The sequence below is a fragment of the Ostrea edulis genome, chromosome 4 (genome assembly GCF_947568905.1).
Source record: "Ostrea edulis chromosome 4, xbOstEdul1.1, whole genome shotgun sequence".
NCBI lineage: Eukaryota > Metazoa > Mollusca > Bivalvia > Ostreida > Ostreidae > Ostrea > Ostrea edulis.
In genome coordinates, this window is record NC_079167.1 from 37,683,390 (window position 1) to 37,696,869 (window position 13,480).

A 13,480-nucleotide genomic window follows, 5' to 3' on the forward strand; every position below is an offset into this window, starting at 1 on the left:
AATAGATAAATTGTATTTATTCACTGCTGAAAATGTAATGAAGTGAAAATTTTTATCATAAACTATAGACTTGCATTTACTTCTAGATGAAATATTCCTGGAAACGTCTATCATAAAGTTATTACATGTATTTTAAAATTGATAAAATTCATGAGGTTTCCAGCAAATTGTTTAGTGTGTCTGTTTTTATGTACCATTTTATTCTTACGTAATTATAAGAATATATATAATAAATGTATAATGTATTGAGTTATTTATCATTTTGTAGGTGAATTTGTGTAAGTAGAGAAGAATTGATTTTCATCTTTAGAGTTGAATGTTGCCATTGTTTATGATTAGTTTTGTTCATTTTGTTTTATGAACTTATGGGAGTTTAAACTGTAAACAGACTTTAAATCATTGAAGTGTGTCTCTTTTCCAAAATTTTGCAGAAATATGAATGTCTGAGATTGAGTCACCTTTAATAATGCTCAGCTGATTGAATGATTCATGACAATATCCAAAAATGAAGGACACTCATAATTTTGTCTTGTAGTTCTCAAATGCAAATAAAAGTGGGTTTACAGTGCCAGATTATATTACTTTTAAATTGACATGGATATCGATCATTATTTGATTTCAGCTAGCTAGTTGTTCAAGTTTGCATGATTTTGAAATTACCGAATATTGCTGTGGTTCAAGTCTGTCAATAATGTACATGCACAGTAAATTAATACTTTTTCAGTGAGTAAGGAATCTATATTTACTTAGTTTGAAAGGAGAAAACAAAGAACCCATAAAAAATTATTGTGAAGAGGGAGTTTCATTTTCATGGGTTTAGTCATATTTTTCATGTGAGAACTCAGAATTATCTTTCTCATAAACAGTTATCAACCATGGTGTTTTTTATTAACCCAACAATACTGATATTTATGGTGTCAACTTCCTCATCATAAGGCATTGTTAATACAAAGTTCCCAGTGTTTCAGACTTAAAGTTGGCAAAGATTTCAATGAATGCATAGAAACTGACTTTCTTCATTTTTTAGCAAAAATAAGACACGTATTGAGAATATTTCCTAACTGTGCAGGTACAGAGATGTTAAGTACATTCATTTTGAAGAAATTAGATTTATGTCCTGCCATGTGCACTCTTGAATATGGGGGCCAGGCAAAATAATAAACTCTCCTAGAACATCAGTAAGTCTTTGGGTTGGTTTTTTTTTTTTTTTTTGCAAAATGGATTCTTTTCTTAAATGTTGAGGAGAGTTTGGGGGGAAAGATGTAGCCACCTGGTGACATACACAAAGAAGCACACTATAAAATGAAGAAGTTTGAATTTCTAATGATCTTTTGTGATTATTAGGGCAACTAATGGCCTACATTTTTGCAGTTCCTCCCCTTACACCGGAAGTTGGGGGCGCTTACGATTGCGTTTTTGGTTGTCAAAAATATTGATGAAAATTAGTAATGAAGAATTGTTGATATACTAAAGACGCCCTGGTTCTGATCTAAAGAAGTCGAGTTAATATTTACATACTTTGTTACATCATGACCATACATTGCTTGTGAAAAAACCACACAAGAGACATATACTAGTAAATGTAATCAGAGACTAAAATATTATTGTACTAATTTTAAGTAGTTACACTTATTCCTTAGAAAAATTCCTGAACTAGCAATTGATTGCAAAATATGTAAATTTTGTATTTATTCCTTGTATGACACCGTCATTTGAGGACCACAATTTGCTGAGCGCCCTCTGTAATCAGGGGGAAATAACTCGCATAGCGTGAAAAATGTAGGCCATTGTGGTAATTTGTACATCTGAACTGCAGCAATTTTATGTACTTCTATCTTTATCTGTGATGTCAGATCCATATAGATTTTGAAACTCATTGTTAGCAGTTACATTATATATTTATCTTTTTTCAATGCGTGCATTTCTTTAAACAGATTCGGACCGGGTCTTGCGCCCCATGATCCTCACTAAACAGTTGGAGTTGGGCACTGATTTGTCCTCTCTTGTGTCCCAACAAACTCCTCGCAACAATCTTGCCAAAGAGTTGGAAAAGTACAATCAGTTAGACACAGCAAGTTTGTCTGTTTTGAAAAAAGAAGAGCGGGAACCAGCTGAAATACCTGTTGTCAGGGTTCCTAAGCGAGAACCAGTCAGACCCAGCATCCTCAGGCGACCTGGCATCAAGAAACCCGAATCCAGACCGTCCACATCAGATGAAGGAAGTTCCTCATCGCCCAACATTCTGAATCGTAAGGGCATCAAACAGCTGAGTTTTACCAGGTCGGTAACTACTTTGACAATACCAAATCCTTTGATGTCCAAAGCAGACTCACAACCACGTCATCATGGCACCATTTTGACTCCTGCCATCAAAACAGCCAGCAAGCCCATCACAGTTTTTGTGAGGCCTGATGGGAAACATATTAAAATTGATCCTAGAAAGCAGCCTTTATCTAAATAATCCCCAAAACATGTATGATAAATTGAATTAAATGGGGAGATAAATTTTCCTTGCAATTTGAACTTCAGTGACAGGCATTCAAAATGTTTAAAAACTATTAAACTGGTCATGTTGTAATTTTACAGTGAACTGTGTATGATTCTTTTATCATTTTATTTAGATAATTGTAAAGACGTTAGTGTAATTTTACATTATTGTGCTTCAAAATTAAAAAAAAAAGTTAAATTTTCTTTTGTTTATGAATTACGATTGATGAAAGTGGGTTTCTGAAATTGATGTGTTCATGTTGCAGTAAAATTCTTTTAAGTATTTTGACTCTGTTCAGCATTTAAGTCCCTATTTCATACTTTAATTAATTTACAGAAAATTTCATTATTATTTTTACTATTAAAGCATATTAAAGAAGGTTTAATGAGTTATTGTTTATTCCAGATTGGGGGACTTAAGTGCTGAAAGGTAACTTTTTAGTTTTTTATTGCTGCCTTTTGAGTTAAATTGTTTTTAATACCTGTTATGTTCAAAATTTTACCAGATTAAACCAATTTCGATAAATTCTTGGCATTGTATCCAAATTTAGATACACCCATCAGCTAAAAGGAAAGAATACACAGCTTTCAACGATTGTGTAATCTTTCCATAGATTATAGCAGATCCAAACACGTTTTCATTTTTAAGATTAAACCCCTTTTATCATATTAAATTTATCTGGAAACTGTGCAGAATTGCTTTAGTTTGGTAAACTTTACTCTTGTTATGCAGGATATTTCTGCATTGTTGTATATTTTTGTATGTAAATTTTGAGAAATAAAAAAAATAATGATTTTCTTTTCATTTTTTGTTGGCTTTCTGTAGATTAATTTTACCCAATATCTCTTTGTGTTTCTGTTGTCTTATTTGATATAAAAGAAACTTAGGCTTTAAGCATCCAAAAGGTGGATTGCAGCACTATTTATTCTGTTCACTGCCATGTTTTACCCTACTTAGTTCCAGAGATAATGAGGACATAGAATCAGTAAGTTCAGAGACCGAAGGAAAAAATTCATCAAACTGCCCTTATCCAGGTTGTGATGGATCTGGTCATGTGACTGGAAATTATTCTTCCCACCGAAGTCTCTCTGGTTGCCCATTGGCTGATAAAGCCACTGTGCAAGCCAATCAGGTTGAAATGAAGTAAGTCATGTGACTCGCAGCTATGGTGCCTGCCGTAATAACCAATGCTGTCCAAAATCTTTCTTTCATTTGATTCGCAAGCTTCTCTTCATTGGTGTTGTGATGTGGTTATATTTTTTTTGTTTTTCCCTTTAATATTCAATACTTGTTGATTCCAGGGGGAAAATTATTTCCATTTGAAATCTTTCCTTTCTTGCATGAAAATGCTTTTGGTGTTGTGATTTGTCTTTTTATGAATTCAAACTTATAGTAATGTCACAGAAAATAGTCACAAGAGTTGTCTGTTAGATATTACTGGATAATGTGAACTAATGCATTGTATTTCTTTCTGAAATATTTTGCTTCTTTGATGACTAGTAATGATAACATAACTGAAATAATATGTACATGGCTTTGGGAATTATATGTGAATTGTATTGTAAAAGGAGATTGAATTAGGCTAAATAAAATTTTGGATTGATGGAAACAAACAGATGCCCAACGCCAGGCTGTGATGGATCAGGTCATGTGACAGGAAACTATGCATCACACAGAAGTTTGTCTGGGTGCCCCAGAGCTGCAAAGCTGAAAAGAGTTATTGGGAGGGAGAGTGGGATAGAAGAGGAAACATTACGGTAAGAAAAATGAATTGAAGTAAAACGCATAAGACTTTTTTGAATTAAAAATGTGATAGAAAGTATGATTAACTCTTTGGAATAATTCCAGTAGGGAGGAAGTAGCTTGCCCATATGTGGGTACATTCAAACATTTCATTCAGTCTGCAGAGATTCCCTGGGTTCCCTTGGTTTTCAAGGTTGGATATGCATTTGTGGTATTTTTATGCCCCCTTCAAAAAAGAGGCCCATATTGCTTTGCACCTATCGGTTGGTCGGTAGACCACATGTTGTCTGCTCAATATCTTGAGAAGCATTCACTTGATCGTAATGATATTTCATATGTGGGTTGTGAGTAGAAAAGCACTCCTATCGATCAAAAGGTCAAGAGTCTATCCACACTAGACATCAGAAGACACTGTCTGCTCAATATTTTGAGAACCCTTTGCTTGACAGACATCAAACTTGGTACACTGGTACATCCTAAAGAGTAGATGACCTCTATTGAGTTTGAGGTCAAATGGTCAAGGGTCAAACTGGACATAGGAATATATTGACCACTCAATGTCTAGAGAACCTTTTGCTTGACATCAAACTTGGTATACTGGTACATTTTCAGGGGAAGATGACCCCTAATAATTTTGAGGTCACATGATCAAGGGTCAAACTAGACAGGAATATATTGTCCGCTCAATATCTTGAGAACCCTTTGCTTGACAGACATCAAACTTGGTTCAGTGGTACATCTTCAGAAGATGACACTTATTAATTTTGAGGTCACATGATCAAGGGTCAAAGTGGACTTAGGAATATACTGTTCAATATCTTGAGAACCTTTGCTTGACAGACATCAAACTTGGTACACTGGTACATCTTTAGGAGAAAATAACCCCTATTGATTTTGAAGTCAAGGGTCAAACTGGACATAGGAATATACTGTCCGCTCAATGTCTTGAGAACCCTTTGCCTGACAGACATCAAACTTGGTACACTGGTACATCTTCAGGAGATGACCCCTATTGATTTTGAGGTCACCTGGTCAAAGGTCAAGGGTTAAACTGGACATAGTAATATATTGTCTCTTATATTGTAAGAATCATTTCCTTGATTGACACCAAACTTGGTACACTGGTACAGCATAAGGAGTAGATGACCCCTATTGATTTTTAGGTCACATGGTCAATCCACTCGGGACATAGGAAGATATTGTCTGCTAAATATTTTGAAATGGCTTAGCACTATTATTAATTAAATGATTCATGTGTATAACCCTTTTCAATTTTGCACCATGGGGGGGGGGGGGGGGGGGGGGGTTATACATGTTTTTTAAACATTTCTTGTTTTAATTGAAGCAAAATAGCTTCTATATCATAAGGAATTTTTGAAGGTCATAGATGCCACTGGTTCAAAGTCATCAGAAATATGACAAGGGGAGTAACATGAATATATCATTAGATCAGAAAGGAAAGATGGTTCAGGATTTTTTCTCTACAGATTCACAGTCTCACAATTAGCTAGGCCTAGTTGTAAAATATAAGTCTGCATCCCATTTAAAGTTCCTCAACCTGTTCAACTTTGATTAAGTCCCCCTTTTACTTCTCAACACAGCCATCTCAAATTCATGTTTGAATACACTCGCTTTCAAAATGATGACAGAATCCTCAGTCACCAAATAGAACTTCAGCAACATGTTTTATGATATTACACAAATTTTGAAAATTGAGCAACTCACTCTGTTTCTGGGTCACAGCATGGCGTCAACTTCTATGGTTTACAATGGCTGGTAAGTGTAATATTTTAAGATGATCTGGTTCAGATGCATATGCAAGTAATAACCATTTGAAAAACTTGACTGGGCTATGAAGTGGGACAGTGTGTGATCTAATTCAGTGAGAAGTCCTTACGGCATGTGACAACCACACTTCTTAGCATATGGATATTTTTAATATGGTTATAAAGTTGACATTACTGGAGAGGGAATTCCTTGTGTACAAGATTTATGGATAGCTTCATATCCATTTCTTTATTCAAACTTATAGGAATGGCACCTTGTGTAAAGATATTGTTTCTTCTGATAAACAAGATAAATGTCAAATGCCCTTATCACTGGATTTTAACCAAATTTCATATCTGATTTTTTATCAAACTTGCTGGAACAACACCATGCATAACATTTTGTGTTCCTAGTTGTTTTCAAGATTAAATGTAAAAGGTCATGGTAACTGGAAGGGAAGGTCATGGTAACTGGAAGGGAAATGCAGAAAATCCTTGTGTGAAAGATTGAAGTTACACTCTTTTGTGCAGGAATGACACTGTGGATCCCAAAAGATCAAATATGAAGGTCCTTTGACATGACAAGAATATAAATGTTTTTTGTGTTCAGTCAGAATGACAATTGCAAGGATGCTGTTTTACACATTGATCAAGCAAATTGCTTTTCATCTTTTCAAGGTCAAATGTTGAAGGGCAAGTTCACATTGGAATCCGTTGTATTCAACATTTTGAGTGTACATGAATTTTTATGCAATGCCACTTACATTTATAGGATTGTTATCTTTTTATAGCTTATGGTAGTACATATTATACCCCTACAAACAAAGAAGTGGGGGGTGGGGATGGGTGTTATATTGTAATCGGGTTGTTCATCTGTCTGTAGACAGATTAGTTATGTGCTCTTATGTGATTTTCCTTCTCACCTGGAGGTGCCATACTTCAAACACAGACTCACCTTAGGATGATGATGAATGAATGGACAGTAATGTAGACTCACCTTAGGATGATGATGAATAAATGGACAGTAATGTAGACTCACCTTAGGATGATGATGAATGAATGGACAGTAATGTAGACTCACCTTAGGATGATGATGAATAAATGGACAGTAATGTAGGAAAATGTTTTCTGGGCCTTGAGTACCTGAAAAAAGCACCTGAAATTGCCAAACTTCTCAAACAGACTCACCACAGCGTGAGGAAGATCCTCCATCAACTTTTGGATCAAAAGGTCAAGCAAACGGGGTTCTGATAGAGGACAATGATCTCTGGGTCATCAGTAATTCACCTGGATTCACATTTCATAACTTTTCAAGAATATCAAATCTCCTACCATTAGCTACCTTCATCTCTACCCCATTTCAATTGTGCTCATGGCAGAGGGTGTATCAGTTCCACTAGGAATGCACTAGTTCTTACTGCTTTTAAGTCAAAGGACAAGGTCATTGCACAGCACTTTTGGTAATGGACATCAAGGTTACTGGAAAAGGACATTCCAGAATTCATTGAATGCAAGACTTTTGAGTTTACACACATTTGGTATCCATTAATACAGTGTGGTATCTTACACAAAGCTATTGGTTCTTGCCTGTCTTCTACCAGTGGGTTATATGAATTAGATGACAGCACTTACTATAGCATGTGATAGAAAAATATTTAGGGTTAATGTACCAACCATGCCAATTCAAGTACCCAACCTGATACATGTAGTGCAGTGGTTGAGCACCTCACCTGATAGATATATTTATTGCGGGGTCCTTTTTGACTTGTCAGTTTTTAAATTCAGGCAGAATATTATGCAAACAACTTTACTTAGGAGTTGTAGAGGACATGTATTGCTATTCAGTACTTACAGAATGAATGCTTATTGCTTTTAAAATCAAAAGACAAGGTTATTGGTTTAGTTAACATTTTTTTCTCTGTTGTAAGTGAAAGCCCTTTTTAGCTCACCGAGACGACTATCTGAAGACCTATTGTCATGATCCCGGTGTCGGCGGCGGCGTCACACTTTAAGGAAAAAACTTACCTGGGCTATATCTTTTGAACCAAGGCAGATAGGGTTTTGACATTTTACATATAGATGCCTCATGAAGAGACCTTTAATTTGGTTATACTTTTGACCTAGTGACCCTTACTGTGGACTTTGACCTACTTTTTAAAAACTTTAACCTGTGCTATCTTTTAAACCAAGGGGGATGGGGGTTTGACATTTCACATATTCCTCATGAAGAGACCTTTGTTGTGGTACCAAGACTTTTGACCTTGGACTTTGACCTATTCTTTAAAAGCTTTAACCTTGGCTGTATCTTTTGAACTAAGGGAGATAGGGATTTGATATTTTATATTTAGATGCTTCATGACCAGGCCTTTGATGTGGTATCAAAACTTTTGACCTAGTAACTTTGGACTTTGACCTAATTTTCAAGAACCTTAACCTTTTGAATGATAGGTTAATTAGAGTCATGCTTCCCGGCAAACTATGTTGTCTTCTGACAACTCTTGTTGCAGAACCCTTCAGCCTTGTATTAAATTTTTTAAAAAAGATTTTGTTTAAAAGATCTGAGCTTTGGATGTGAACTTAAGAATATGATTGGTTGATTTGATTGTAGCTGTCCTATACCAGGATGTGATGGGACAGGTCATGTAACTGGAAAATACCTGTCTCATCGCAGGTAACAATTGGTGTGATATGTTGTGTGTAACTGTGTATTTTCTCATTTTCATGTATTTTTTTAGTTCTTTATTGAAAAAATTGGGACATTTTATTCTGTATTTTCCATCATGTGTTTTGTTATCAATACCAGGTAATTTTAGCAAATTAAGTAGATATACAGTAGTTCAAATCTGTAGATCAAGTCCAGCCCCAACTATAAGCAGGAGGCAGGATTCTGTCATTTCATCTTAACCTTAGAGTTGCTGAAATGTGCCAGTCCATCAGGTATCCCTGGTAAATTTTGAAAATGACAGAAGTTTATGGATCCAAATGTAGGGGTAGATTTAAAATCCTTTGTTTTTTAAATTGATATACATTTTCACAATTGTAAAATATTTCATCTGACTATGACAAAAATGACAAGTAAAAAGTACCAATCCTAATCATATTTGATAGGAAATATCAGAATAATCAAATTGCTGCCTGTTTAATGTACTGGTCATCAAGAAAGTTTCCTTTATAAATTCATTTAATTTGCACAAATTATCTTTGGTTAAATGAGGTTCAAGTTTGTTTGAGTGAAGAGTCTTGTCCCCTTCAAAGGGGAAATATCAAGAAAAGGCTAAATAGAGTGGGGGGGGGGGGGGGGGGGGGGGGGTCATTTAAAAATCTTATCAGGAACCTCTTGGCCAGAAAAGTTGAAATTTACATAAAAGATTCTTGATATTGTGCAGATTCAAGTTTGTTAAAATGATGACACAGGGAGTAGGATGGGGCCACAATAGGGGATGAAAGTTTAATAATAGACAGTCTTTTTAAAATCTTCTCAAGAACCACTGGTCTAGAAAAGTTTATATTTACATGAAAGCTTCATGACACAGTGCAGATACAAGTTTGTTAAACCATGGCCCCAGGGGAAGGGTGCGGCCACAATAGGGGATCAAAGATTTACAAACAAATTTATAGGGAAAATCTTTAAAAATCTTCCCAAAAACCACTGAGCCAGAAAAGTTTACATTTACATGAAAGCTTCCTGATGTAATTCAGATTCAAGTTTGTTAATACCATGGCCTCCAAGGATAGGATGGGGCCACAATAGGGGATCAAAGTTTAATGTACAAATATATAGATGAAATCTTTAAAAATCTTCTTCTCAAGAACCATTGGGCCAGAGAAGTTTACCTCTACATGAAAGCTTTCTGACATAGTACAGTTTCAAGTTTGTAAAAATCCCCCCCCCCCCCTTTTAGTATTAATAAGGCTAGGATAATCAATCTTGATACACATGTTCAACCAATATATACTGGTTGTATTGTGAAGTATTGTGTCTGTTCATCTATCTGCAATTGTGGGAAGGATATAAAGAGTACTAATATAGATTGGATAATCAAACCGGTATGCATGTTCTCCATGGTGAGAGAAGGATGTCTGTTGTTTTTCAAGGTCAAAGGACATACTGTTGTAGTAATCATTAAAAAAAATTGATAAGGCTAGGGTCAACAAAGATGATGCAGATGTTCACCATAGTGGTGGTGCCGCTCAAGTTCTACCAATCTTTCTAGATAAGTTGTTTACAAAGCCATCTTAGAATGATTCTCTCCAATATTGGAGAAAGTGTCGCAAAGAACACCGTCAAAGCCAAAGACTGGTTTATTTGGTTGTTTATCCCTTATTTAGATTACTACTTCATTATTGAATGTATTGGACGGGCTTATTGTGCAGTGTGAGTGTTGCTCTTGTATGAATATATGAAGAATAGCCAGGGATAAAATAAGCTTCAATAAGTCTGTAGATTTCTGTGTTTGTACTAAATGAGTTATACTGTATTTTTAAGCCCACTCATCCTCAAAAGCAAAATTGGGAGATTCCCATTCATCTGTCCCACTGTGTCTTTATCCAATTTGTTTGGGGGGTCCAGACCATGACTGTAATGGAGAAACATTGGAAACTTGTTTTTTGCAAAGGTTGTTATGGGAAAATGGTATGTGATGATCCTTACCCAAGGTCATTTGGTCAAGGTCACTTAAAGAAAACAAATTATGTGAAATTTTTGTTTGGCCCATAACTAATAGAGAAATAGGGGAGCTCAATTTTGGCACAAAGTTTCCTCATGACTGACCCATAAGTCATTTGGACAAGGCATTGTCAGTTGGAACCATAGAGTGGTCAGTATATACCTATACAATACAGGGATTTAGGAATATGAATAAATCTACATTCAAATATGATTTATTTGGAATATGTGCCAGTTTGGATGAGTCCTTGGTGTGTATTTTGTGGAGGGAGGGGAGGGGGGCATTAGGACAGGTCTAGTTTACCTTTTAACTCATTCTTGCAAATTTATTGATATATGCAGTGAGACTTTATTGCTTACAAATAAATATCAATATTTGTGGACAATCTGTATTGGACAAAAACTCATCTTTTGCAAAGAAAACTGATATTTTCAAGTCTTATTTTTTTCTAGTTCAAGGTCTTTCACAGAAAGGAGATTAGACATTTCTGTTAATTTTTTTTATTTGAGGCATAAAACAGCAGATTCTTTTTCAAAATTCAGCATACTTAAGAATTATTAAGTAGAGATTCTTTTATGTGCTAAATGGTTTTGCTTTTTTAAGTAAGATTTGTATCAAATAATTTACTTAATATGATTATTGATGAACATGTAATATACATTTTTGTCATTCTTCCAAAAATAGTTCATAAACATAGTTTAGAGCCCTTCAAGAAAATATAGGAGCTTTATATTGTCACTCCATATGTCTATCCACAATTTTTATAAGCATTTTTCCCTTAAGTGTGCAAAGAAGCTTGAGTTTTTTGTTGTTATCTCACATTTCATCCAAACTTGATGCAGAGCACCCCAGTGTGATAAGAATTAATAAATTTGCTCAATCCCCCCCCCCCCTTCCAAAATGAAGATAAATGTAATAAGGAAGTGGTGGTGATTAAGAATCGTCCTCCCAAGAATCACTGAACCAAATAAATCCAACCCTGCATGAAAGCTTTCTTTTGAAGAGATAGTATTCTAGGTGGGTTTTTTTTTCTTTGCTTAATTTATTCGAATTATGGCTCCCATGATTTCTTTATAAGCAAGCTTAATCAAATTAAGAAATGAATTGAGTTTTACGTTACGGGGGGGGGGGGGGAGGGGGATCTCAATTTTTATGGGAATTTGGGAGAAATTTGATGGAATTATAAATGTGTCATCATCTTATATAGATTTATGTGATCAACCCATTTTCTGTTGTAAAGTATGTGATGGTATAATTTTGTTTTGTATCATTGTTCTTTCTATTTTACATATTTAAAAGAACACCAATGTTTAGAAGGGTTTGTGTGACTGGACATAACCTATATGTTTTACAAACTTTCTCATGCCAGGGTATATTTATATGCTTCACATATTTTTGCATGGCTAAGTTAACTATTTTTGAAAAAAAAAATCATCTGTATTAACAAATTTCATTTATAAATAACAGTATTTCCCCGAAATGCATTATTTATGAATTCCAAAAGTGGATTGAATTAATTTCCAATAGGTTCTCTTGATTAAATGTTAAAGGTATTTTTTCAAATTTGTGATATACTATAGTAATAAATGACTGCATTTTATTCTCACGTATTTTCCTTGTTGTAGTGCATCAGGATGCCCTCTTGCCAACAAACACAAGATACAACGACAGCTTCTTGCCAGCTTGGATGGACAAGATCCAGATCTGGCAAAATCCCTCAAACTGGATGGTGTTGTGTAAGGATATCTGATTCCTCAAAAGCATTGATTAGTTGTAAACTTGCAATACGCCAGTTTCGAGATACGAACTCTTCTGTGTAGGAGGTGCATTTATTGGAACTTTGAATGCCTAAGTGGGACATAGTGGACCTACTGTCAACGAGGAAGACGAAATGTTTTAAAAGCGGTTTCTCTTTAAATGTGTAAATGTGGGAATTACAAAATACTATCGAAACAAATGTTTTACTAAAGTGGAAACATAAAAACAATGTCAAGTATTATCCTAGATATGGTACTTATGACCAAAAAGTAACGTGATATAACCTTTCATGATAAGAATTCTATGTACTTAATTGCTCCCTGAATACTTATTACTTAGTTTGTGTATCAGTCTAATTCGGGTGATCAAACAGCGTATGAGAAACTTACTACACTTGTGGACATTCACTTATGCAGTGATGAATATTTGTCCCACTCAAGTGTAAACAAAGTGTTTCGCGCCTCACTATGTACGAGAGTTCTCTAAAGGAAAATAACTTGTATCTCGAAACCGGCGTGTTTCTGTTATGATCCTTTAGAAAAAGGGGAACAATAAGTAGGATTTATGTAGATGAGTAATTTATGAAATGAGTCACAATTTGCACTCTCCTTAGGACAATGAAGCAGATTCGCAACTTCGTGATAATCAAGTACCCTACATTGTGTCCTCATTGCCAATGTAAAAGTGATGGGAGAATGTATTTCATGGTTTCTTTTGTTTTTTGTTTCCCATTTTAGCTGTTGATTTGTGTTTCCTATTTTAGTTGCCCGACCCCAGGCTGTGATGGCTCTGGACACTCAAATGGAAGCTTCCTGTCTCATAGGAGCCTCTCTGGATGTCCAAGAGCAACGTCAGCCATGAAGAAGGCTAAGCTCAGTCCAGCAGAGCTCACCAATATCCACTTCAAATTACAAAACGGAGAAGGTAATTGATAGTTCTCTGGCTATTAGTTTACGATCTATCACATGTTACAAAGCAAGAGAAGGTAATTAGTAACATCACTGTAATGTATTACAAATTATAGCCCCATTATATGGTGGTCGCCCTATAGTAATCTG

At 35.2% G+C, this 13,480-nt stretch overlaps 2 protein-coding genes across 5 annotated transcripts in view; both read left to right on the forward strand.

Annotated features, from left to right (window-relative positions):
- Positions 1 to 3,286, forward strand: part of LOC125668649 (myelin transcription factor 1-like) — a 31,531-nt gene extending 28,245 nt beyond the window's left edge. For all 4 annotated transcript variants that reach the window (XM_056162550.1, XM_056162549.1, XM_056162551.1 and 1 more), the window contains one exon: positions 1,935 to 3,286. In XM_056162550.1, the coding sequence (XP_056018525.1) occupies positions 1,935 to 2,461 (527 nt within the window). In that variant the 3' untranslated portion in view covers positions 2,462 to 3,286. The remainder of the gene's footprint in view (positions 1 to 1,934) is intronic.
- On the forward strand, positions 2,745 to 13,354 carry LOC130053790 (myelin transcription factor 1-like). Its single transcript, XM_056161363.1, has 7 exons — positions 2,745 to 2,752; positions 2,894 to 2,917; positions 3,368 to 3,631; positions 4,105 to 4,245; positions 8,606 to 8,668; positions 12,290 to 12,400; positions 13,186 to 13,354. The coding sequence occupies exons 1-7, from the start codon at positions 2,745 to 2,747 to the stop codon at positions 13,352 to 13,354; spliced, it is 780 nt and encodes a 259-aa protein (XP_056017338.1).
- Positions 13,355 to 13,480: the final 126 nt, after the last annotated feature.

What these genes read in the sequence shown, in the direction of transcription:
- LOC130053790 (XM_056161363.1), top strand. An exon ending in GGGGACTTAAGTGCTGAAAG is followed by an intron (nt 2,918 to 3,367) that starts GTAACTTTTTAG and finishes TTGATATAAAAG; the next exon opens with AAACTTAGGCTTTAAGCATC. An exon ending in CTCAAACTGGATGGTGTTGT is followed by an intron (nt 12,401 to 13,185) that starts GTAAGGATATCT and finishes TTCCTATTTTAG; the next exon opens with TTGCCCGACCCCAGGCTGTG.